This window comes from Numenius arquata, chromosome 3, assembly GCF_964106895.1.
Source record: "Numenius arquata chromosome 3, bNumArq3.hap1.1, whole genome shotgun sequence".
In the NCBI taxonomy this organism is placed as follows: Eukaryota; Metazoa; Chordata; class Aves; order Charadriiformes; family Scolopacidae; genus Numenius; species Numenius arquata.
In genome coordinates, this window is record NC_133578.1 from 73,143,663 (window position 1) to 73,171,274 (window position 27,612).

Sequence of the window (27,612 nt, forward strand, 5' to 3'; positions counted from 1 at the left end):
ACGTGGCTGTAGTTTGAACAAACCCAAGAATGCTTCAAGCACTCTCACGACAAACTTTTGTTTTAAATTTCTTCAGTGGTTTTAGGAAGAAAAGCAAAACCTGCGAGTACACGATGCAGTAGATCTGAAGGCGGCTTTCAGGCAGCAGAATATAAAAACGTTTCAGAGAATCATCAGGGAGCCCAGTATCAATAAGCCCAAGGAAAGTCCACCAGTTAATGCCATTTTACAAGGCAGGTAATTTTATAGCTTAACACAAATGTTACCACGAACACCACATTCCTTCAATAAAAATGAAAACGGCTGATGTGTTTCATTGTAGTTTTAGGAACCTGAGCACCGTATCGGATATGGAAATATCTGCCATCTGCAGTAAACCGACCAGGCTCCGTTCGGGGTTTGTTCTGATGTAAACCAAAAAGCATTTAACGGAACTCAATGAAACTAAACCGTGTAAGAAGTGACTCAATCCCAGCAGCTGCCACCGAGTTATAAACCCCACGTTTGAACAAAAAAAAAAAAAAAAATGCACGCAGAGTGTTAAATGTAATACCTGGTAGTGATTTGGCTGTACCATATGCTGGGGACTTGGGTAAAAGCCTTCACTGGATCTCGGACTGGGGTAACCAGGCCTGCTGGGCTGTAAATGTAAAGGAATTTTTAGAGACTTTAGAAACAGAAAACTAAATGCAGAAAATTACTCTTCGGTGAGACAAACATTTACAGGTGGTGCACCACAAAAGCAAGCTCAAAAAAACCCCCCTGAAATAAATATTCTAAAATGACTCACATTTTTTTAAACAACTAAAATGAAGTTTTCCTCCATTTTTCCTCAGAAATGGAAGCAGCTGAATTGTTTGCAAGGCAAGTCAATAAATAACGCTTGCTCTGTGAATTCTTTGTGCGTATTTTAATTGCTTGCACTAAATGACCTGCTCTGTGCCGTTTAACTCTAGAGTGAGGACATCAGCTGAGAACATAGCTCTTAAATCAAGTGTCCAGGTGCAAATATGGCATCGTTTCTAAGTTCACAATCTGCAGTACATAAAGTTTTGCCGTTACTTCGTTGCTTTTGTGACCGTTCCCAAAAGTAAATTCTTTCGCTTCAGTCAGAACACAAATCAAACTGGTTTGTTTAGCGTCAATATTTCCACGTGTCATTCTGAGGACCAAAGTTAGTTCTGATAATTAACTTCTGTGTAGCTAATTGCCTCGACACAGAAGGTGCTTTTGATCATATTCTGAACATGGTCGGTTCATTATCCACCAAAGCGGATAATGAATAATTGAAAGTTTGTTTCACAACTCACTCCCAGCCAAGAAAAACCACGCGAGAACTAGCTCCTGTTAGAAAGGAGAGCTAAAGAACAGCTCTCAAGGGTCTTTAATGTGACCATCTTGCTTTATCCCTTCAGGAGAAGGGCAATACTTTACACGCACATAAGCAAGATGTTTAATCACAGAAACACATGAGAAAAGTCACCAGAAATTACACTGCATGAAAAGGAGCCTGATTTTCTGCCCCCATTGAGCAGATCGTCCTTTTGCCAGACTAGATACAGACATTTCCCACTAGTAAAAGCAGCAAAGTTGGAAAATGTTGCTCAGGACAACACGCTTTTATCTTCCAAGCAGAAGTGTTCTGTTAACTTGCTTTGCTACTAACCTCCAAAGGTATATTTGGGTTTTTTGGCTTTTTTTTTTTTTTTGATGAGGAACACCGCTGCTGGGAGTTTCAGGAGGAGAAAAATCAACCCAAGAGGGAAAAAAAAAACCTCCAAACCTTATTGTTCTGGAAATGGGCTCCTTCAGTCCTTCCGGCAGTTAAAGGTGACCACCACATTACTTTGAGATTGCAGATTTTTAGCACCACTTTACGAAAAATGTCATTACCATTGTGTACTAGGCTATTTTCTGCCTTAGGTTTCTAACTGGAATCACTGTGAGATACAAGTGATTTCATAGTACAAATTGTGATAACTGTGAATTACTTAATAAATGTGGAGGAGTTTAAGGCTTTAAAGAAAATGGATTTTAAGACCCATAAAGACCTGAAACTTTTACAATTAATTGTTGGTGGAAAAAAAACAGTTGTCACCATTAGAAAATTCAATAACAAGAGATACTTAAAATTGCGTATCTATGAAATTCAGCTTGTTCAAATGTCATTAGTATGCACATGCATGTTTTACACAAAGATACTGTATAAAAAACCTAACCAGCAACTGCAACACATACACAGTGAGGACATACTGACCCCCTCAAAAAAAGATACGCAGTGGTAGAATTAGTTTCATTCTCAAGGCATCTTTTCTCCAGTGTTTCAGCTTACCCATCGCACCCAAAGCTCTAATGACGATCACTTCACGGTGAAGCTCACGTATTACAGCAGTAAAAGGCACTTATTCTACTTGGATTAGCCCCAAAGCTTCAAGACTAAACAAACTCTTTAAACAAGGTTGTAAGAAGTAAGTAGCATATTGGTCCAATTTATGCAGTTTATTTACTTCTGTAACTCGTAACATCGTGTGTTTATACACATACACCAAATCCTGCTGGTTAATCTCAGATGACTAAACAGGTTGAGGGACTGTTTGCTGGTTTTAACTCTGAGAAGAAAGCATCAATTCTACTGCCTGTATTTCTTGGTTGCCATAAAGCTACCAAAACGCAGAACCAAGCTACGAAATAGAATCATAGAATGGTTCGGGTTGGAAGGGACCTTAAAGATCATCGAGTTCCAACCCCCCTGCCATGGGCAGGGACACCTCCACTAGAGCAGGTTGCTCAAAGCCCCATCCAGCCTGGCCTTGAACACCTCCAGGGATGGGGCATCCACAGCTTCTCTGGGCAACCTGGGCCAGTGTCCCACCACCCTCACAGTGAAGAATTTCTTCCTGATATCTAATCTAAATCTCCCCTCTTTCAATTTAAAACCGTTCGCTCCATTCCCAGATAAAGAGTCCCTCTCCACCTCTCCTGTAGGACCCCTTCAGATACTGGAAGGCCATTGTAAGGTCTCCCTGGAGCCCTCCCTTCTCCAGGCTGAACAACAACAACTCTCTCAGCCTGTCCTCACAGCAGAGCGGCTCCAGCCCTCCGATCATCTTTGTAACCTCCTCTGGACCCACTCCAACAGGTCCACGTCCTTCCTGTGTTGAGGACTCCAAAGCTGGACACAGTACTCCAGGTGGGGCCTCATGAGAGCAGAGACCCCACCTGGAGTACTGTGTCCAGCTTTGGAGTCCTACACAGGAAGGACACATATCAGGCAACAACCTGGGGATGGGAAAACGAAACAAAATAAAAGAAAGTTGCCCTCCTGTGACTGCTGGGGGATGCGTGCAGCAGAAGGTGCCCCACAAGTAATACTGAAACCATGATTAGCAGCAGAGCTTGAGTGGAGAGCTGTAGGAACTCATCACAAACTGATCAGAACGCAGGTAATATTCCACGTTACAGCGGTGACTGCACAAAATTAAATTCTTCAAAATACAGGCTCGATCCTTTAAAGGACAGCAAAATAGCTGTGATGAGAAGCAGACAAGTTACTGAGAGAAGAGAGCGCTCAGCAACCGGTGAGGTTAGACTGTCACAGCTGCCAAACACCTCAGCGACATCCAAACAGCACAGACATGGCACGAAACAAAATCAAGTGTAACCTAAAACACTTGGAAGCAAAGCCTTAATTTTCTGTCCAGAATAATGAAAATGCAACTAGTTGATTTCTATCCTCTCCTTGGTGTGTTATAAAGAAACTTAACATTGCCCCGAGAGCTCACCAGCTGAAGTTTCACAGGAGTGATACAAGAAAGAAGAATAAAGAAAAGGCCAGGAAACAATATTCTGGCAACTATATCAGTCTTTTACAAGTTAAACACCAAGAAACAGAAAATTGTCAGTGCAATGTTACAGCATGGACCACTTCTAGTAACAGTTCAAGTAGAGCCAGGTCATTTCAGGTAAGTATTAGCAGATGATGAGAAAACTGGCCAGAATGCCGTTGTTTGAACAAACCCATCAAAGGGGGCTTTGAAGAAATAAATGGAATAAAAAGGGGTTTTTTTTGTTTGTTCTTTAAACACACATAATTTGCAGTCTTAGCTACCTTGGGAGGAGCTTCATCAGATCCTCCGGAGTCCCAGGATACTGTGACTTGTCGCCTGGATTCCATTCTCATTCGTTCTTCTTGCTGCAGCTTCTCTTCCTCCAGTATTGTACTGTGAAAAACGGATTACATTTAAGTAAAACTCCAGTTCAGTGTCTGACACACCTCTCCCCAGAGCTCCCACACCTTTCAGACTAATGAATACTACTCGACAAAGTCAATGCGAACTGAAACACAGATTTCTTTTACTTATATGTGTTAGATTTCTGAAAACCAGTATCAGGAAGAAATAATTCTGTCGGATTACCCGCGTTCTTTTAGTACCAGAAGAAGCACCGAGTTTTTAGAAAGCTGTGGCTGATCTTGTACAAACATTTTTTTGCATGTTAACAGCTCTTTTGATGTGCAATTACACAGAGAAATCCTCGAAGACAATCAATCAAACACTTACTTGCATGAAGACTTATTTTTCACAAGAAAATATCCACCGAGCTGCTGCAAAGGATCAAAATGTTCTTTACCGAAACTCAACAGAGCTTCAGATCCCTGGGAACTTTTTGTTTTTTAAAACAAAGCAGTCAAAAAGCATTTTAAATACTATGTCTTCAGCTCTTACATTTTAGCCTGACCAGGAATACACCCAGCAAACCAATTTAGCAAAACAGAAGTATCTGACAGTATTCGCTCAGCTTCTAAAGGTTCAGGTCAAAAGGCAACATTTTCAACAAAGTACGAGACAGTAGTAAAACTAGTTCGCTACTTACCACTGTTCTGACTATTAAAAAGACTGTTTGAAGTTCAACGTGATACTGCTGCCCCCACAGCAGCCTCCTCCCAGCTCTGCTATGTGGATTATTAATGTTGGATATTTGCCATTTGAAAAAAATACTCAGAACGAAGCTTTGAAATAGGGAGCTGCACGCTACACGGATACTCTGGAGACGCCAGTAGGGGAGATGATTTACATATCTTCTATCCCCAGTGTAAGGATAATCCTGTAAAGGAGCTATTCCAGCTTCTTTATCACTCAGGAGTTTCCAGAAACAAAGCTAGGTTCTGAGTTCATAATCTCCTCTTCAGTCTGCTAAGTAACCACCCAGAATTACTCATACAGGGGATGAGATCAACTACAGCAATCTATTCTAATCTTGGAACTTTGCTGCTCATTTCAAGAATAAATTCCTGCTTGGTTGGAGACGAGAACTTTGCTTTTCCTTACTCAGCTGAATAAAAAATAAATAAGCTATGCCACTTCTAAAAAGCAGAGAAGTCATCTCGTCTCACTGCAGCCAAAGCAAGTTTATAAGCATTGCTGCAATTTCAATCCATCACTGCTGAAGTAACAGAAGAATGTAGAACAAAACCAAAATCAGACAAGTTATTTGGGAAAGTCATCCTGATATAACTACCACGGAAACACAGCTACAGCCCAACGGAGGGAACCAAAAAGAGAAAAATCTTTTTATTTCACTTTTCTCTTCCTCCAGAATAAGGAAAACGAAACGTTTCCTACTTGGACCCATGAAGAACTAGCAAAAAACCCACTGCTTTGAAGCTGGGTCACGCTTCGGAGATCGGGCTAGCATTTTTCTGTAGCACGAGAAACGAGCCAACGTGCATCCGTGGCCGTGAATCCTGATTCTGATCTTGCAAGAAATACCTCAAGGTTTTTAAAAAACCACAACAAAAAAATACACACACACAAAAAAAATCCACCCAGACATTGCATGAATAAAATACAGATTTTAAACAAAGCTGTTGATACAGCAGTTGCTCTGATCTGAGCGGAAGAGCGGGAACGGGGGGGGCTAAAAGCAGCTGACTAAATTTAGAGATGGCTTATTGACAATTTGGGGTCACGGGTATAATTTGGCACAGCAGAGTCCCAGAATCATAGAAATATAGAATATTTTTCCATGAAAAGGAATGAAACACCAATCTCTACCTGTCTTGCTATCAAACCCCTTGTATCTGCGGTGTCCCGGTATTTAATACAATACCATTAACCTCATGGTATCACTGGAAATGACAAATTTCTACTGAAATGACTTGTTTTTCGTATCGTAGGCTCAGCTTTTTTGCTACAATTCTAATTCATCCCACCCTGCTCTCTCGTCGCCTGTGTCATCGGGAGGTCCCTTCCCCAGCAACCAGCCGGGTCAGGGGCTCATCAGCTCCAGCAGAATTTGCACTGGGATGCCCTTAACACCGCCGACAAGAATATAAAATAGAAATGTCTCAGAGAAGCATTACTCGAAAAAAACCCACAAAGAATATAAATGACTCACAGAAACGTCTTTGTTTTTACAAAGGGAAGACCAATCCATAGACGGAGTAAAATCGTGCCAAGAGATATTTGTGACCTTTTCTCAGCGCAGCTGCTGAAGTACTCTGAGCAGTTTATTAGAATTCGCAGAAGGTCAGGAAAGTCAGATCTAGGCATATTTTCCCAAACTGCACATATTTTTAGCAGCAAAGACGAGAGAGCAGAGAAATATTTCTATTCATACGATTTCCCAAGCAAATCTTAAGGTGGTACAGACAAACTTCACTCCTCTTCTTGGCGAGGTTAAATCTGATGAAAAATCTCAGCTCTTAAAAGTTTGCACAATTGATAAAGTTATTTCCTTTAAAAAGAACCTTTTACTGAAATTGAAAAGGAAAAACATTTACTGGGAACTTCAGTGCAGGATGATCTGAAATGTGAAAATGTATCCTTCCATTTCCAAAGGCAGAGCAATACCAGCGTGTGCAGCAATGGTGGGTGTCAAGAGGATGGGGCCAGTCTTCTTTCAGTGGTGCCCAGGGACAGGACAAGAGGAAATGGGCACAGACTTGAACATAAGAAGTTCCACCTAAACATGAGGAGGAACCTCTTCACTTTGAGGGTGGCAGAGCCCTGGAACAGGCTGCCCAGAGAGGTGGTGGAGTCTCCTTCTCTGGAGACATTCCAAACCCGCCTGGACACGTTCCTGTGCAACCTGCTCTGGGTGGACCTGCTTTGGCAGGGGGGTTGGACTAGATGATCTCCAGAGGTCCCTTCCAAGCCCATATCATTCTGCGATTCTGTGAATCTGTAATGGTGGTGCGGGAGCCAACAGCGAGTGCTGACCCTCAGCAAGCAGCTTCTTTATTTCTCTCTGTGGTCTGTGGCCATCAGAAATGCAAAGCTGGATGCAGATGAGCGGGGCTTTCCCTTCCCGCCCTAATTTAAAAGCACTTTCACATGGGGATTATTCCTAATGGTGACTGTCAAAGAGCAAAAGGCTGACAATGCATTTTGCAACCTCCATCGTGTATTTCAGGTAGGTGCTAAAATATTTTTTGGTGGGATGCAATGAAAGGAGAGGACTCAAACTACCCTCACTCTTGCCAGTTTTGTTTCTTTTATTTACAAGCAACACCAAGACCTACATCGAATGCAGTCACAAAAAGGCTCAAGTCCAGTTCTCGTCAGTAATGATCTTACTGTTTTCAGACAACCAGACTTTAAAGGCATGAATAAGTCTTTTTTAATCTTTTTTTCTTTTTTTTTTTTTTTTTTTTTGGCATTCTTTTTAGAGCTGTATTTAATAGGTGACCTGCAGCACTGGGATGCTAGTGGGGTCATCCGCTCTCTTAAAACCTGTGCTTCTTCACCAGTGACCAACAGAGGGCTGGGCTCACGCTCCTGCCACAGCTGGGACACATACAACTGCTCTGTATTGTGCTATTTTTAGTAGAGAGAAAATATTAGCAATAGACATTTATATAAAATTCATCCAATGATGCAGTGAAAAATGTCATGCAATTACATTGATTTAGAAGCTCAAAATTAAAATCCAACCAAAGGGACATTCAGGGATTTATAAGGAAGCTGATTTATTAAGCCTGGGAGCTGCTTTATTAGGAAGCCTGTCAGTACCCTGGTGCTATCTCAGCAATACACACCTGGAGCATACACAACATAGCAAAGAATAAATTAAATTTAATAATACATCCATGTAGGAGATAGTATAGTGAATGTACGGTTATAGTAAGTGGCTAGGAGTGATTCTGAAGAGAAATGCTGTAAAAGTGATACTGCATGATTTGGGTACATTAAATACTGTGCAAAGGGCCTCTTATTTACCGTGTAGTGCAAGACTAAAAATCTCTTCTACACAACATCAGCAAGGCAACACAGGTTTCCCAATTAAAACACCACAGGCTCCAATTCTGGCCCTGCCAGTGACAGAATGGCAGGAGCAGCAGGGTACCACCTCCCTTCCCTGACTTATTCCTAATTTCACCACTCCTCAAAACTGAAAAAGGGACCTAGGATGCGAGGAGGAATTACGTTTGGAAATCCACAATCCACTCACTTGTTTCTGTGTTTGCCTTGAAGACTAACTCACCCCTATCCACTTTGGACAGACCGAAAGCTAGAAAATATCAGGCCTTAAATACTACCCTAATAACACTATATAAATTCTACAGAAATCAGCATCTTCACATTGCACAAGCAGCTGCAAATAAAGTTTGCACAAAGCAGATGTTACTACCAAATGGGAAAAAAATAACAAACAGAGAACACACGAAATGCTTATGCTCCCATCGGTGCTATTTCAGATGCAGAAAAGAAGGTTTTTTCCCAAAGCCATGGACTTTTTTCCCATTAAAAGAAAGAGGAAGGTTGCAGCGCTGTCTCACTGGCTTCAAGCAAACAACTGCTCTGCTCTCAGCTTGAAAAGACTACCCTGGAGAGGATCCAGAACGAGCAGCAGCAACACCACACAGAAAAGGCCACCAGGGAAACGGCTTGTTTTTGCAAGTTCATGGGAATTTGAGTTTTGAAACACAATCTTTCCTCGCTGCCTGAGATTTCCTCATCATAAGAGAATTGGCAACCTTTCCAGTGAGAGACTGTCTGTGAGCAAAGAATAAAGCCCTAAGGACATCCGTGCTGCCCAACTTCCAGGAGGTAAAGGTCACCAGGTTGGAGTGGCAGAAAACTCTCTGCTTTGGTGACAAGAGAGTAAAAACTGGATTTTAAGGTTGCTGCGGCCCCAGGGAACAGCTTGTCCTCTAAACAACGCTCCAAATCTCCCAACAGGACTACAGGAACAAAACCCCACCCCCCTTGGTGCATTTTTCATCTAGAACCAGAGAACGGTTTAGGCTGGAAGGGCCTCCTTGAGTCCAATCTCCTGGTGAAGCTGGGCTCCAGGCACGGCAAGGTCAGGTTGCTCGGAGCCTTTTCCAGTCAAGGATTGAAAGTCTCCAAGCATGGAAATTCCAGAGTCTTTGTCTGGGTGACCTGTTCCAGAGCTTAGCCACACACACTGGGAAACATTCTGATTTGTAACTAAGGAGAAGGTGCCTTGTTGCGTGTGGTGAGTGCTGGTTCTCACCCTCCGGGGGCGCGTTTCTGCAGAGAGCCAGGCTCTCGGGCACTGGTCTCTCCTGTTCTAACTGGTGATACCATTCCACATCTCCCACTATTTTCCCCTCTCCCCCTTCAGACTTACGCTGTTTAAAGTGTTGCTGCCGTCACACTCTCTCTGAGTACAGCCTACATTTATTTCATCCCAAACACCCCCCGACTTTTACTCTGGATTTACTCATCCTCTTCCCTTGCTGGTGAGATATTCTCCTCGCCTGGGTTTACACACCATAGCCATCTTCCCAGTCATGATTTTTTTAGAGCTTCATTCTCCTCCATGCCAGCTCTAAGTTATCAGTACAACGTGACTGCAAATTAAAAAGAATCCTATTCTTCCAGAGCCAAAAAAAAGAAAAATCAAGTAAATTGCCAATTCCCACCTAATACCCAAATCACGCAACCATGTCATGTCTTTTCCTTGCAATCCCTACCGAGATTCCTGCCCTTGCAGTTAACTCCACACAGTCAATAGCATAAGTTCTTCGTGAGAAGGGCTACGTCTTCCTCTGGCTGTGTAAATTATTGGTCTATACAGGAGCTCCCGGAGTAACAGATGGCAGAATCATATGACATTTTTAAGAAATAGGAAAAAACGTAAAGGTAGCTAAGTTATCCATACAGCAACTCTGAAACAGCAGCATAATTATAATTGTCCTTTTTTTAAAACCACCTATGAATTATCTTGTACCATGAAAAAGTGACAATGACATTACGAAAAGAAAAGATACCCAAAAGCACAACTTTGAAACAAGATGTAAGATAAAACTGAAGAATTTGGCAATGAATTACAACCAATGCAAGAGTGCATTTACAGCCTACTATACCTAGATATTGTCTGAAGTTTATATTGACTTAGGTAAAACAGATCCTGAGCACTCGTAAAGTCCCAAAGATGGTCACAAATACCAAAAGCGTCTACACAATCTCTCAGTGGTGTTTTAAAATTAAATATCACTCCCATTTTGTGGCTGGTGAAATGGAGATAAGGAGGCTGGAATAAATAATTGCAGAATAACTAGGGTGTGAATTTAGACCGGTCTCAAAAGTGAATGCCCACATTTATTCCAAGATAAACAGAAGGTAGACGATATCCTGGTTTACAAAGGGCAAAGGAATTCCTAGTTAATGACGCTGTATTTAGTGCAGGATCTGCAACTGCGCAGACACAGCTGCCACAGGGCAACCGGTGTGCTACGTTATGCAAATAACTTTCAACGGCGCTCACCTGACGGTTCATTTATTGAAGAAAGGATACATTTCTACCCCCAAATTGTACACTGCATGTTTGAGAAGGTAAACACTCTTAAATTCTTTCGCCCTCCCCTCCCAAGGATTGCAGCATACATCGCTAAAATGATAAACAAATTCCTAGTAAAATCTGAAGTTTTTCCTGGGAGAGAAAGGTGAGTCATACTCCCAATTATTTGAATTTATTGCCCAGTCTAATTTTCTCTGACAGATTTCCAAGAGTACCAACAACCTGGCCTTCTGAAGATAAAACTTAATACACTATGTCTTGCATTTCCCACGGAAAGAAAAATACTGTAACAGAAGATAGAGTGAAAATAATTATTTCTGAACAAGGAAACGACCTTTCAGAAGCATAACCCTACCTGAGTTGTGCTTTAAGTTCAGTAAACCTGGGTCGTCTGCTAGGGTCGTACGCCCAGCACTTGGTCATAAGGCTGTAGAGGGTAGGAGGGCAGTTTGGAGGCATTGGGAGCCGCTCACCGTTCTCGATTCGCCCAATCACATCATTGTTCTTCACTCCCTGGAAGGGCTTTACCCCGTGCATGAGGATCTCCCACATACACACACCTGAGAAACACACACACACAAAAACGTTTTCCCAACTGCGAGTGAACGAGACACCTATTAAAAAAGAAACAAACCCCAATTCTGCACAGCCAAACAAGGCAGTTTCTTCTGGAATGTATAGCTAGGGAATCGGTTTTGACTTACCGGCTGGCAGCGGAGAGGAGGGACGTGCGGCAGGATTACGCACGCAGGATCAACCTCAACTATTTATGAGGAAGCGTGACCCACAGCTGGCTCACGGCAGCCCGGCCTCACATGTCCCTACCTTTTACCGATCGTAAATCAGAAGGATTGCTCATATTCAAATCTACCTTTTTTACCAGGTAGCATGAGCTGTGTTTGCTTTTCCCTTTGACTAGCTCCAACTGGCTTGTTTCGACAGGTAGAGTGTATTTTCACTTTGAGGGTGTTTTAACGCTGGCATCGATCCCATTTTTTTGTAGTGAAACTATGTAATAGAACAGTTTCTCTTGAAACTGTGTTAAAAGCACAAAGGGAAAAACGGTCTGTCAGTTCAGGACTGGCCAACACGTTCCACAGACTTCATTTTTCTAACTCTGACTGTACTAAAGTTTTCTTCATACTATTACAAACCTGCTAAAATTCACATACCCTTCACTTAAAAACGTTCAAATTTTATTCTGTAAAAAGGGTGAACCCTTACTTGTCTGTCCTGCTCTTATTTCAAACCTCATCATCTTTGTTCCTTCACACAACCTGTCTTTGCCTTGTCCGGCCAGACCAGCAGCCTGGACCAGACTGAGCAGAGGTGATCAGATTCATATAAAAAATTGCAGAATTAGGAAAAGAGATCAAGGCTCCAGGGTATTCCTATTTACCTGTATTTTTACTCAGCTTCTGGTCATATTTTGTAAGCGGGAGCTATGATAGAGAAATTAAGTGGGAACCTAACGTTCAGTATCTGGAAGCAGGACATGATATAGGCTGATCTACGCACTACGCAAGGACGCAGGCATATCACCATAAAAGAAGTGAAAATATAAAACAGAAAGAGCAAATAACAACGGTGTAACAAAAAGAAATCAGAGGTAAAACCAATGGTAAAAAGATTATCTCCATTATGACTCTAACCTAATTTCCTTGTACCTTCATTTCTGTCAGCTTCTTACTAGAGGCAAAAAAGGCCCTTGAAACTTTAGGTTTACTGAGTAGAAAAAGGAAAGAAAAATACAGAGTTGGAAAATGTGCTGGAAAAAACTGGATTTTCAGTAAGTGCGGTAAAACCAGTGCCAAATATCTGGAAATTATTCATTTACGGTAGTTAAAATGAAACATTCAACTTCTCCAACAAGACCCTTAGGAAACCCCACCACTCGGTATTCGCTTACCAAACATCCACACGTCGCTCGCTGAGGTAAACCGTCGGAAGTTGATTGACTCTGGAGCCATCCATTTGATAGGCAATTTTCCTTTGGAAGCTACAGGGAAGGCAAGACAAAACAGGCTTTTATTTCTACCACTGAGCTCAAACACAGATTTCGATCTTCTGCCTGAGAGAAGAGCAGCACTTTGCCCAAACATTCAGACTGACCCAGCTCCTTCAAGTTTTAAGTCAATTCTTACTTCAAGAAGCAACTATTGCGGTTGAGAAGGTATTGGCATCAAATTTGAAAGCCACAAAATCTCAGCAAGGGAGTAGGTGTTTTTAAATGATTCATAAAAAAAGGGGAAGTCGTTTGGCCTTACATAAAACAGGAAAAAGAATCAACAAACCCCCAAATAACCCCCCCAAACCTCCCAATAAAGCCCCCAACAACAAACAAGAAATGATCGTGTCAAAGGTATTCCTCCTCTCCTCTCAGCAATTAAAACAACAATATGCAGCTCGGAGTGATACGCAGCAAATGAAACAAAGAAGCATGATGAAGTGTAAGGAGACAGATAAAGGATATTTTAAAATATATGACTGAAACAAGAAATATATTGAAGATTAGATTTATGAATACGTGGTTTCGTAATATACACCAGATATAAAGTGCCACTGTTTGGTACCCTACATGCAATCTCTATTCTCCTGCTGCATTTCCCATCTAAGAGGCACTGCAGGACAGCTGCAGGAGCTGCTTAAGATCAGCATTCCATCCAAAATGGGGGAAAAAGTAGACTTTTTTGTACTGAACCTCCCTCATCCAGTGGCACCTGAAGTATGCAGCCCACAACAACAGCACAAACTCAAAATGTACCCATCGGTAACCTTGAACTCATTGTAGGCTACTGATATCACGCCATGAATATGAATATTATCTCAAAAAAATCTCAAATGTGGATCATCTTCTAAAAATTGTGAAGAAAGCACTATAAGCTTGTCCTAAAAAGTGGAATTTTACCTACACATGAATTTCTTACTTTTTGCAACTTAAATCAGACCTTGTGAGTCTTCTTCTTAAGCATACCTGTAGGAATTTACTGCCATCTATTAAACAGCTTCCCTTTTTATACACATACAACAGCTAGACCAAGAAAATCTGGTTAATTCCCCTTGACAAGGAACTCACTATTGTGGGAAGCGATTGTGTTCTAACTGGCCTGCAAGAAGGATCCAGAGCGTCGACTTACCTTTATAGTAAGTACTGTCTTCCATGTATCGGGATAAACCAAAGTCACCCAATTTCACACAGTCAGTGGCAGATACCAGCACGTTTCTAGCAGCAATATCCCTGCCAAGCAGAAGAGACGTTACTTCTGGTTATTAAAAGAATTCAAGTGGTGAAACGTCATTTGGAAAAAAACAAGTCTCAAACCAGAAGTATCAAACACCTTTGAGAAGACCGAATTATTTGTCTAGTTACGGTTTGGGTGGGCATGGACAGGAAAAGATGACTACGTGTTTGTATACTGATATTGAGAAGTTTGCAGAAATGCCACAGGATGTTTGATCCTTATGAGTAATAGCCGTCGTCTGAAAGTATAACCGTCACTGTCAACATGAGAGGAAAAAGTTTTATTCTTCATCTATTTAAATATCACAGGCTAAAAACGTTTAGCAATTAGAACTGATGGAAAGTAGAAAATTGGCCTCCTGACCCTGCAAAGGTAAGGAATTGGTTCAAGATCTCAGATTGCAAGAGGCTTCCTAATAAAGAGCTGGGTTTTTAGTGACGCCACAGGGATGATGAAAAGACTTGGGCATTTTTCCCTTGCAGTTTCCCAGGCAAAAAAACCCACCGCCTGTTGATTCTGGATTGCAGCAGGTTGACTAAGTATCGACAGATCTGCTTTAAGCAGTGAATTAAGATCAGCAAACCGAGCCGTGCTTCCATCTCCCATTTCTGTACAGTATGAATAAGTTGTATTTTGAAATTTTATTGCTAGAGTTAAAATAAACAGCTACTTGGCCAAAATTCAAGTGTCTGTAACAATTGTAAGGGTCTGTTGGGTCTGTCTGATGGGTTTTTTATATACATATATAAATATATATACACAGCTCATACTTACATATACACATGTTTGTATGTATAATATATACAACACATACAGAATTTGAATGTATGTATTTAAACACAAAAAAACCGCTCAAGTTCAAAATGAAATGGTACATGATAATGGGAGCGCTGTGAACTCTCAACTGCATACAACAGGAGGTTAAATCCAGTCTCTTCTCCCTAGAAAGCTCATGTTCAAATCCAAAACACACCTAGAAGGAAATTTAGGTTCACTTTCCGGTTAAGGAAGTACTTGTATTTTATAAATATTTTGTTTTCTCTGTTCTTTACTTAAGAGATGGTTGCCCCTTGTTTTGCTTTTCTGTATTTGGAAGATCACAGCTGACTCACAGCTTAAAAAAAATATTGTAACTGCAAAGCAACAGCTGAGCTGAAATCTATTCTGATTAAAATCCGGCACCATCTCCGAGTCAATCCCGGAGTGGGCCAGCAGGTGTCACTCTTGAAAAGGGTGTAATTTTGGTGACAGCGTCTGAAAAAAAAAAGACATACTCATATGGAGACTGACATAAAAGAGGTAAGTGGATTTTAGGAGTTTCAAAGTATTGCTGCTACACATTCCTCCTACGTCAAGTAAAAGAAACACAAAGGGAAGCCTTCAAAGAATCCAATTATATGTTGTGGTTTGTCTTCACTTGAGCAAGTGTATCTAATAGCCAGAACACTGCCAGTCAAAAAAGACACCTCGTATTCCCTAAAATTTCAAGTAGTTATGCATAAAAATATACCCGTACACATACATATGTATAAAATCTTACCTATGTACAAATCTTTTGCTCTCTAAGTAGGCGAGTGCTGTGCTAAGCTGGTAAGCGTAGAGTATCAGAGAGGCCAGATCCAAGCTGTATTTTCTTACTTGCAAAAATGATCTCAACTGTTTGCACAAAGAAGGAAAAAAAGAAAAGAAAACAGCACAAAAAAATAATGAATTTGAACAAGGCATATCTCAAGCTGTAAAGTTTACATGAGTATCAGTTAGGACAGGGAACTGCTGGAGAGGGTACAGCAGAGGGCTACAAAGATGATGAGGGGCCTGGAGCATCTCTCTTAGGACGAAAGGCTGAGGGACTTGGGTCTTTTTAGTCTGGAGAAGAGAAGGCTGAAGGGGGGATCTGAGCAACACCTATAAATACTTAAAGGGTGGGTGTTAAGAGGATGGGGCCAGTCTTCTTCAGTGGTGCCCAGGGACAGGACAAGAGGAAATGGGCACAGACTTGAGCATAGGAAGTTCCACCTAAACATGAGGAGGAACCTCTTCACTTTGAGGGTGGCAGAGCCCTGGAACAGGCTGCCCAAAGACGTGGTGAAGTCTCCTTCTCTGGAGACATTCCAAACCCGCCTGGACACGCTCCTGTGCAACCTGCTCTGGGTGGACCTGCTTTGGTAGGGGGGTTGGACTAGATGATCTCCAGAGGTCCCTTCCAAGCCCATACCACTCTGCGATTCTGGGATCAATGGTGGTGCCTTTCCTTAAGACTGAATGAGACAAGAAAATCACTTGCCATGAAGAAATTTGACTCTGGGTTAAATTAAAGCAGTTTTTTCTACATGAAAACCATTAGCCAAACAAAAAAAAAAAAAAAAAAAAAGTAAAAAGTTTTGTGCATGGCTTTCAGGCTCCTTGTGAAGACTGAGAGCACGTGCTGCTCCTGCTGTTCCAGAGTAAAGCACTCGTGCCCTTCTTCTCCATCCCTCGAGATCTACGCGCGTTTTTGGCCTAAATGGTGTCAGAACAAAACAGCACACAGCCAATCCGAACACCAATTAGATCAACATTGCTTTCAAAGCATTGATTTTAATCTACATTTGCTGAAACAACTGGATTTAGCTCAGAGTGGCCAATATCAACGCAAATTTCTATAAGCTATGTTCCTAGTATAAGGCAATTAAGACCTAATGGAAGGTGGCACTAGAGTCTCCTTATGAATTAAGGCTTGGAAAAGAGATTTGAGCACTGGAAAGGAAATCTGTCATTTTTTGACAGAAAATGACTTCTCCACTACAGGTTTTTCTGCCTTTTTCCTTGGACAAATTTTCCTTGGACAAATACTGCAGTTCAGTACATGCGACTACCTTACCGTGCAATGAAATATTACTTCAGCTCACATTTTCAAGAACACATAGCTCAAAGAAAACAAATCAACGATAAAAACTGAGAGCTAGTTTTGCTTAAACCACTGATCCAAAAGACATAATAATAGGAAAGTCATCTTATCTAGGATCTCTGCTGCAGAGGCTGTACAGAAAAAAACCCTAAAAAATTCAGTGTTCCAAGGGAAAATGCAGAACTACTCAGGAAGAATACAAGATGCACCACATAATTTCACTTCTAGAAGGTCTGTTTGCAAATGCTGTTTAAATGATATTGCATTATCATCATCCTGACCCAGGTCACGCTCTCACTCTGGAACAGCAACTGAAGTTCTCTGAAAACAGTGACTGAATCACTTTGGTATGAGCTGATGCAGTTCCCTCAGTGGAGGAGTCAGGTCAAGTTCTGCCACTCCTGTTTCTGAGTCCACAATCCCACAAACAAGTATGATATCACGTTTGAGGAGAGTGCCTTTGCTCAGAAATGATGTTTTCAGTCTTTTGTAGAGGTATCTGTGAGCTTAAGGAGAGAAAACTGAAGTCGCTTGAGGTTTTTTCATACCTCTCCAAGCGTACAGAGCTCCATGATTATCCAAACTGGGTTTTCTGTAATAACTCCAATGAGCTTCACGATGTGAGGATGATCAAACTGACGCATTGTTACTAGTAGGAAAAGAAACAAGTTGGTGTGTTACACAAAACCTTTTAGTTTTTTAATAAAAACACAAAAGTCCGTTAAGAAGCATTTACTCTATGACCAGGAAATACGATCACAGTTCTGCAGGACTTGAAACAACTGCTCGGAAAGATTAATGGCTGGTCATTTAATGTTCTGCGGGCAGTATGACTTTAGCAAACTGCTGTGGAAGGGGCAAGTCAAGTCAGGGTCTCTGGCTCTTCTGCCCTGGTTGAGTACAACATAAGTTACCATAATGACCTATCAATCCAGTGCACGACCAATTAACCTATGCCTTTCTATTGGAAGAGGACATTATATTTAATTCATGTCTGGGAAAAACGTCTGTTAGTTTATGACATCGACAAAAATCTCATTTAATCGTTATTCACATCTCATTTTATTTTTCATGGACTTAATTAACTTTGCAGTCTCAGCAGCACTGTCACAGTACACTTTATGCCGTAAGACCTACAAGTTACAGAACCATAGAATGGTTCAGGTTGGAAGGGACCTTAAAGATCATCCAGTTCCAACCCCCCTGCCATGGGCAGGGACACCTCCACTAGAGCAGGTTGCTCAAAGCCCCATCCAGCCTGGCCTTGAACACCTCCAGGGATGAGGCATCCACAGCTTCTCTGGGCAACCTGGGCCAGTGTCTCACCAACCCCATAGGAAAGAATTTCTTCCTGATATCTAATCTAAATCTCCCCTCTAACAGTTTCAAAACATGATATTTTCCTGCAAAGAAATTTATACGGGCAAACTTAAGACAACACATTCTTTAAAAAATTATGTTATGAATAATACAGAAAAAAAATCAGTAAAACAACCATCCCTATCAATGGCACAGTTGAACGCATTAATAAAAAAGAATAAATAATTTGGTGAAATGTCAAATAGGCAATAACAACTGCTGAAATACTACACAGGATTGAAGTTAGATTCCTAAATTATTCAATTTCCCTCTTTTTGAAGCAAATGGAATTTCAGAGAGGGAAGCTATTTCTGGCACCTTGAAAAAGTATGCATTGCTAAACTAGTTCGGAACCCAATGCTAGTATTAAAATCTCAGTAAATAAAGTGTATATTCCAAACAAACCCCAATTATTTAGCTTTAGGGTCCTCTTGTGCTAATCTAACTCAAAGCAATTTACAATGTTTTATAACATGGAAATGTTGCTTCACTGATGTAAAAATGAAGAAGGAATACAGTTTTAATTATCAAAGCAACAGGAAGGCAAATAACACAAATAATTTTATATCAGATTGTCTTACCAGTTTTAAATATAAAATACTCCATGGTTGGAAAGTACTTCCCAGAAATTAATTCAATCAATGTTAACTCACAAGCTCACAAAGGTAGTGGAGTTATTGTATCATTTTGCCATCCAGCTTTTGGAGGTAAGAGGGATGAACTACTTGCAGAAAGAAGCAATTCACCAAAAAGGCAGTGGAAGATCAATAAAAATCTCCCCAAACCAGGTGGTTTCTATTTTAGCATATACAAATGCATTAACAGGAATACACTGCCACGCAGAAGCGGACAGCAGTGCGGCTCGTAATACTGTTTTCTTTCATCAACTTTTCATTCTGAGATGTTCTTCCTTGCAAGAATCAATACTAAATCTTTTCAGCATTGAAAACCCCACCACGAGCAAACATCTAAACCCCTTAAATATTTTAATATTCCTAATATTAAAATATTAGGAAATAAAATATCTGAATTCAGTGACATAACCAACTCTGCCTCTCCAGATGTTGGATTTGGGCCTTTTGAAGAATGCTCTGAAAAAAATTTGAGTCGGTATCTTCTGAGCAAGTTTACAATCTGAACGCAAACAAGAGAAAGGTACAGATGGGAATTAAAATTAAAAAAAAAAAAAAGAAACAAGAAATGGTGAAACTATTAAATCAAAATTGAAAAGCACTATTTATCTGTCTACGACGTTGGCATTTCCTAATCTGTCAAGCTCAAAGCACAATAAGGAGCATTCAATGAGCAATTATTTTCTACATTGTTATGAGACAGCAGCCTACCTTTGACTGCTAAGTTATTACTATACACAATGGTATTTACTTTTCCAACAGCTAGAAACGTAATGGAAAAAATTATAGTAATTTAAGAAAAATCTGACATCCAAAAATAAGAAGCCATTAACTATGAACACAGATTTTTCTGAACAACTAGAAGAAAGATCCTTGAACAAAGGAATAGTGAATAAAAGTATTCTGTAACATCTGGCCACAACCAGATAATTTATTGATATAATACAATACTTTTACAAGATTTATAGATAGACAATAGTAGAGGATAATAGGCAAAAATTAAGGCCTGACTCTCATTTCTTAATTTGCTTACAAATCCAAACAGGAGAGAAAGCAGTAACTACAATATTCTTACAGAAGTTTTCCGGTAGTATTCACCTCAACAAAAAGCCTTCCTCCATGTGTGAAACGTACCATTCAGGGAATGCAATATTTCTGGGCAATTACTTAGAAAACTGGTTTATTCTATCATAATTTTTAATTGTGAATTTTCAGAAGAGCTCTCTCTTAGAGATAACATTTTTAGCAACTTTGTTAACAAAGACAACCCCCTGACCCTCTAAAATAATAAACTCAAACAAGTCCTACGCCTTTTTTTAACTCATTAAGGAGAAAGCAGGAAATGGGAGGATCAGATCTCTAATACTCCAAAACTGGTTCTGAAGCCTTACAGGAGTCAGGTATCACTGTTCAGTTTCGAAAAAATAAAAAACTCACATATAATCATATACATGGGCAATGGAAGGACGTAAAACAGTCTTCCTGGCATGTATTGCAAGAGAGAAAAAGGTCACGCCATATATTAATAAAAAAGATTTACGTTAGTAGCAGAATTTTCTGGCACAGATGGCTGCAGTCTTTGCAAGGACCAGCTACAGAAGTTACCCCAAAATTAGTATTTTAATACTCACAGGCTTCTTGTAAGAATTTTTCTCTAACGCTGTCTGAGGTGCAGTTTTTACATGTTTTGATTGCAACAGCCATAGCTGGATTTTCCTGAAAGACATTATTGAGAAATAACTGAAATACACCCCACCAAATACAGGCCACCAAAAGAGAAATCCACTTAAATTATCACAAAACTACTTTAGAGAAAATTACTATTAACAGTAATATCTTTAGTTAAGAAATTACATTTTGAAAGCTTCAATGTTAAAATATTATCATAATCAAGACACCTAGTGTACAACATTTACATATAACGCCCTTAGGAAATATTCAATCTGTTTTAAGCTATGTTAAACGGTACAAAAATTATGATAAAAGATAGTAAGTTTAACTGAAAAGTACTGTAAATTCTTTTGCATTATTGAGGATGGTGAACTCCTGACAATATTCAGCAGAAGCAAAGGACACAAGTAGATATATGCCTAAAAAAGACACTTGACCTATGCAAGCAAGCAACCTGGAAAGCCAAATCAAAGACTTTTTGTGGCTCTTGCAGGGCAAAGACTGGCTATAATTTTGAACTACAAAGGAAAAAAAAAGATCTTACGTATTCACAAACAGTTATATCAAGGGCTTAAAACCGAGTTAAACAGAACAGATGTATTCAAACTCGGGAACAGATTTTACCATCTGATTGCTGATCCTCTGAATCCTGAACAACGAGAAGCTCTCGGAGAGCCCACAGGAGGCCTCCGAGCTCAGGCCTCGTCTTTCATCTTCTCCTGCTTTGGTGTGTTTTCCATATACCCTTTCCATAAGTTACAGACAGCACAGGGAAGCTGCAAGTGTCTTTCTCCTGAAAAGAAGCTTTAGGTGTTTGAGCCTCAAAACACCACGACTTACTTAGAAAATGGGATTTTTTCCAACATAGCGTATCCCCACGGTGACACGTGGTGCTCAGAAGGTGTCCACTCATACAAGTTCTTCATGGATTGAAAGCAGCTGAAGTGTTTTAAAATGAAGCTTCTGTATTAGATATAGGCCTGCTCAAGGACTGGGATATGCCTGCCTTCCAACTGGGAAATCGGGAATTATGCATTGTTTAATGGGAGGATTACAAATGCACCTTTCCCCGAAAGGCTACAGGGTTAACGTATGTCCTCACAGAGTTTTTAAGGCTCATGCTTGCTCTATTTTACATCTATTTTTACAGACAAACACTATCAGAATTAAAATAAGATTTATATTTTTCAGGCTTAAACGTCTATTTTGTAAGTTACTCACAACACAGCTCTTCAAGCTGACTGTGCAGGAGAATATTGACTGAAACCTTCTCTCACACATAAACTGATTGAAATACTGCTGGTAAATTAAGATGATTTTATTCCCTTCGGAAATCAGGATTCAATAATCAACACAGGACGAGACCTGTGGAGCCCAGCAAGACCGATCCCTCTCCTGGTGTTACAGATAAGGGTTTTTGAAACACCTCATAACCAACATGAGTGTCAAAAGGAAGAGATTCAGAGCCTGCAACCAGCAAAGGCTCCAGAGACTTTGCAAAATAAATACCGGGAAAGGCCTGATCCCAGAGTTTTGCTGAAGTTTTGTTTTTGGACAAGAGAGAGAATAGCGAGGACGTATCAGACTGGCAACACTTTGTGAACTGAGCAGCAAACACCATCTTAAATGACACTTGTGGATTAATCCCACAGTAATACTGATTTATTTGAATCGCTTACATCTGAGCCATAGGATCCTGTCCGTATACATGCATTTTCCAGTCAGTATCCTATAAATACAGGCTGGACGTGATATTTCAGGAATACCTGAGCAGCATTTGAGAAGAGGTGGATGCTGCGGAGTCACAAGAATTAGGACTTTAAAAGTGCAACGAACAGGGATAAATGAGATTTTTTGGATTCAAATTTGAGCCAGCGGAACAAGAGGCCAGAAATCTTCCCTACGTTTTTGCACGTGAGCTGAATATAGGCAAAGATGGAAACGCTATCATGTTATTGTAACTAATCTTTCATCTATTGTAAGATTTCTTCCAAAAGTGTAAGTTACGCTCTGTGACGAGTACATTAAAATTTAGTAAGATCTTTCTGTTTTCCCTTCACCTGTTCAAGTGTCTTAAATGCAGTAAAAACTTTTATTAATAAAAGTAATCTAATAAATTAAATCTAAAAAAATATTTTTACTAATAAAAGTAAATTTACATTTTATTAATAAAAGTAATAAAAGTAAAAAAGTAAAAAAAGAAGGTTGCCACTTCAAAAAACCTCATACTAGACACAGGATGACTGAATAAAATCTGTTTTCCAATTCAAGAAAAAGAATGGAGAAAGACAAGATTTTCAAAACATCAGTCCCTAGGAAAGGGGGTCTTTAATTGGTTTTACAGATTTGTTTTACACTAGATTTATCCACTGTGCCCCGAGTCCAGTGAAACATTACTCTTTAAGTAATATTAAGTGGACAATATTAAATGAAAAATAAGAATCTCCCTTAATGCAATGTACATCAGATCTGCTTTTCTAAATGAAGGTATCAGAAAAAAGTTCAAACTTGACTGAAATAGATAACATTTATTCTTATTTACTTAAATATTGCACTAAAGATTGATTTATTTAATCCACCGAGCCCAGCACCCTAACCAGCTGATTCTACAAAATACTGTTTCTAAAGTTAGCGCTAGATTGTTGGCCACATGAACTATTACTGCATCTATCGAAAATCCAGACACTTAATTTCTCCAAACGAGAAATAAATCTTCATTTTACACTTGCAGCATTAGTTTATTATAACCTTGAAACTGGTTGAAATGAAACAATTTTCCAGCTTTCTCTTGCTTTTTCCCCCAAACCTAATTTTTAATCCATTTAAATTGCAATCTTAATTCTTGGAGCTGCAGTCTAGAAAAACCACAGAAGGACCAGTCTAAATTACACAAGCCCTGCCAGCCTCCCCGGCTTCCCTCAAGTGACTTCTGTGCATTGGGGTTTTGCTGGATCAGCGCCCAAGTATTTTTCATCTTTTCTTTATGGAAAAAGTAGTAACTTTATTAACATACAAGCTTGTCTGGGAGAGATGTAGCGAGATGCTCGATGGGAGAAGAAGACACGTTTGTTTAACATTATTGTCCCTCCGTTGTAGGCTACTGCCCTTCCAGCACAACAGACTAAAATTTATTCTCCGTATTTCAGCAGAGAAGTTACATTAGCCAATTCCAACACAGTTGGCAGCTTCTGCACTGAACACTGAACCTAAACCCAAGTCAGGCTGAACACCAGTAAATACTGGTTTCAACTCTGGAAAAGGTTCTAAAGCACCAAACGCTCACATGGGGAGTAAGGCCAAAGGGCCGCGTCCTCACCATGCTTGGACACACTCAAAATAAAGAAGGAAGTGTATGGTTGGGGTTAAAAGCAATGACTTCTATCTAATTCTGACTCAGCCAGTGGCTCTGGTACGGTCCTGAATAATTTATTTGGCTCTTTTGATTCCTTTCCCGAGCTGGAAGAAACGGGGATACAATGAGCAATGTAAAACGGGGATAAAAGGAGCAATGAAACTACTCGGGAGCTAGTTTTCTACTATCTAAAACATGGGATATATTCTCTACATACTGATTATGCCGAAAAATTAATCACAAAGTCAATTTTTATTTGTTCTGGAAGAGTCAGACCAAGATATCTAAAGAATACATTTATTTTTTATTTTCTTTTTTAACTAGAAAGGTTTTACTGTGCAGTGAGGCTTACCGGACTCATGTAAACTCCTTGGTGCACATCTCCAAACTGTCCTTCACCAATGCAGCGCCCCAGCTCAATTCTCTCCCTTTGAATCTCATAATCTCTGGCTATAAGAATATAACGCACTTAAAACATCAAATTTCTGATGAAGGGCAAAGAAATAATCCACAAGATAACAAAACTTAAAGTAAGTCACTCAAATGTCTCACAGATGAATAACTAAGATTAACATTTGCTGCACACCAACCTATACAAATGCTGTGTACGCACAGTGGAAACCTCTTAAACAAATGTCTGAGTCAAAGCAATGAAAAAGGAATTGCGAAATCTAATTTGCTAAATTAACTGCGACGCATTATTTATTTCAATGCAGCAGAGATAACTGAATCCTTCTTAATTATAGCTAGTAAAAGACAATACAAATAGCCTAGGGCAATACCGATTATATTAAATACAATCTTAGCACACATGCCTTTATACGTTTAAGAGAACTCCACTATGCGGTATTTTAGATTTTGGAACCATCAAATGAGCCCAGAGAATTTTTAAAGAGGTAACTGCAAGAAAAAAAAATAGAGGAACAAGAGCGTGGCGAATAAAGATAAAATGAAAGAGCAAAATTTTGAGAGCACTACACCTCTACCAGTGTGTAACTGAAGTAAAATTGAGATGTTTTGTGGACTTAGGCAATTTTGTTAACTTCGTGGTTTAACAGACTGAGAATATTGCTGATAAAAATGGCTCAGTACTTCAGCAAAACATTTAATCAATTGCAACTGAATCACTTCATTTGCAATTTAATTTCTAGCAGACATGGAAAAACATTTCAGGAATAGCAGAAAAGCATGTATAGTATATGTTTTCACCTCTACTTGTATTATTCAGAGAAAAAAAATATAATCAACCAGCTTAGGACATCATGACTGATGATTTTGACTTCATTAACACTACGGAAATAATGTCATCTAGAGCTGGATAACTAAGTGATAAATGCCTTTTAAATTTTTTTTTTTTTTTAAGCAGTGCATTTTCCTCTTTAAAATCCCAAAGCTAACTGGTTTAACTATAAATAAATAATGTTTATTAAATGAAAGTGAATAGTAAACTTAAAAATTCCACATCATTCCAAACTGCAAGCATACAGGGATGGGTAAAGGGTCTCCTGTTACCTTCATCTATTCCATAGCTTTCTGCAGTGCAATTAAGAGAAAAATCAAATGCTTACTTAGATAAAGCTTCTCAAAATCAAGACAAGGACAAACATTTTTTAACATAATTTTTTTTTAAATGAAGAAATATACTGATGCAATTTTAAGTTTACATTAGCAGAAGTCACAGGTCTGTTCTTATGATTTTATTGACTCGGTCTTTTGGGAGCTGAACGCTTGAGTCCAACTTCAATCCGGCAAAGCGCTTAATGAATTTCGTTTCAACAGCCCATCTCGTGGGCTTTGAATTGAAGGCACACTTAAGAGTTCAGCATCATCCAGGCCTGGGCCCGCAAGTAATTACTTCCATGAGAATTTAAATGAAAATATTAGGAAAAAAAAAAACCAACTCACACAAAGTTAATATGTTAAGGAAAAAAAAAAAAAGTTTATCACAGTACTTTTTGATCCTGCAATTATTTTAGTAGAATCATGTAGTGACTTACTGCAAGACATTCAAAACACATTGTTTATTTCTGGAAAACATATATTCTTGCTTTTCAAATATTTTATGCTCCAATATATATGTTTTTCAAAACATATATTCTTGCTTTTCAAATATTTTCCACAACAGTGGAAACTGTGCGGTGAACACTGAGGTGCATCATGAAACGTTGCTGACACACGGTAAATTCTAGAAAACCTAAAGAACATTTATGGTTCTTCAGCAGAACATGGCACCACTGACCACCATCCACCCCTCTCACGCTAACAACACCCAACATCTTTGCAGGTCAACTTATCAACCGATTGTCTACTTCCAGAGAAATCCTTGGTTGCCAAAACACAACAGTAATTTCGCAGACACAACTGCTAAAATCAGAATACCAGACTTCCACGTTAAATTCGTTAGCCTTGACAGATTAACATTATATTATAATTCAAATATGCCCTAAGACAAAATCCTCGTGATGGCTAATGAGTCATTTTTTTGCCTTAAAAGATGAAGACTCAGAAGAACTTGGTATTTTTATTTTTGTTCCTGAAGTCTTTCATCTTTAACAAAATTGCACGTGGTACAGATGACTTTCCTTTATCAAGGAATTTGAGAGCAGCAAGTCTGTCCTAGAGCGAGGGTGAGATACAGTCAGACACCAAGACACAGAAGCTTTTCCGAATGGTTTGCTCTTATCTCAGAAATCTTATCCGTTCTTTAAATGTTGTGTTCTGCATCACAATCAAAAAATCTACATTTTGAGACATAAAAAGAATTTCACCGCGAAGTCACTGACAGCAGCAAAACAGAATTTGGTTTTATTTGCTTCAAAAACCTGAACTTCGCACTGAATTTATCAGTTTTCAAAACATCATAAAGAATGTTTTCTTTGCATGCATGTTACTTAAGGCTGAAATAGAAGATTCAGTCCCTGCTAAACCCCGAAAAAGTTTGGATAGAAAAGTTCCCAGGTCGACTATTGTACTTACTTGATGGCATTGTATAAGTATCTTCTTCATCTATAATCTCTGCATAGTCATCCGTCTCTGTAAAGGGAGGAATTGAAGAGTTTCGGGAAAAGCAGATGAAAACAATTCTCCAGAACAATACCTTCAATTTATCAAGGCTGATATGTCGCAACCCCCAACTTCAACACTGCTGGGACGCATTTACAATAGCATGAATAAAACTTGCTCATGCATAATTTATGGTATGATAATGACCCCAGTGCCAATTATAACACGTCACATAGATGCATTCAACAAGGAGTAAAAAGGAAGATTCATTTGCGTTTAAAAAAGTTCGAGTTCTGTAATTGAAACCCATCTAAGCTGATGACTTACAATCTTTTAAACAGAAAATTCCACTGCAATAAGGAGAAAACGTTATTAATGGATTAAATTGCTTTACCTTCAATAAAGCTTGAATAAGGGTTTGCTAGTTTTTAATGTCAAACAGGCAAAACAGATAGTAAAGATGTTCCAGGGCAGCATCTCCCTACTGTCAGTGGGGTAAGGGGAGTTATTTTCCATAGAGTCTCCTATAGTGAAAAGATCTTTTAAGTCACACTCTTGCCTTACACCCATTTTTCTTGCATTAGTCTCGATTTTCCTTGTTTAGTGGAAATTCACCCCCAGTTTTGCTGTCAAGAATCAACCTCTCATGGACGGTGTTTCAAAACAATCTGTTCTCAAAAATTTTCAGAAAAATGA

At 39.5% G+C, this 27,612-nt stretch overlaps 1 protein-coding gene across 12 annotated transcripts in view; it reads right to left on the bottom strand.

Annotated features, from left to right (window-relative positions):
- The window catches only part of PTK2 (protein tyrosine kinase 2), a 219,819-nt gene that overhangs the window by 23,343 nt on the left and 168,864 nt on the right, over positions 1 to 27,612 (bottom strand). For 8 of the 12 annotated variants that reach the window (XM_074145771.1, XM_074145769.1, XM_074145770.1 and 5 more), the window contains 11 exons: positions 26,890 to 26,946; positions 25,426 to 25,446; positions 24,266 to 24,363; positions 20,522 to 20,606; positions 17,448 to 17,548; positions 15,553 to 15,668; positions 13,908 to 14,008; positions 12,680 to 12,769; positions 11,126 to 11,330; positions 4,109 to 4,220; positions 554 to 640 (listed from right to left, as the gene is read on the bottom strand). In XM_074145771.1, coding sequence (XP_074001872.1) covers positions 554 to 640; positions 4,109 to 4,220; positions 11,126 to 11,330; positions 12,680 to 12,769; positions 13,908 to 14,008; positions 15,553 to 15,668; positions 17,448 to 17,548; positions 20,522 to 20,606; positions 24,266 to 24,363; positions 25,426 to 25,446; positions 26,890 to 26,946 — 1,073 coding nt within the window. The remainder of the gene's footprint in view (positions 1 to 553; positions 641 to 4,108; positions 4,221 to 11,125; positions 11,331 to 12,679; positions 12,770 to 13,907; positions 14,009 to 15,552; positions 15,669 to 17,447; positions 17,549 to 20,521; positions 20,607 to 24,265; positions 24,364 to 25,425; positions 25,447 to 26,889; positions 26,947 to 27,612) is intronic. The other 4 variants (XM_074145772.1, XM_074145777.1, XM_074145778.1 and 1 more) reach the window with 1 other exon arrangement.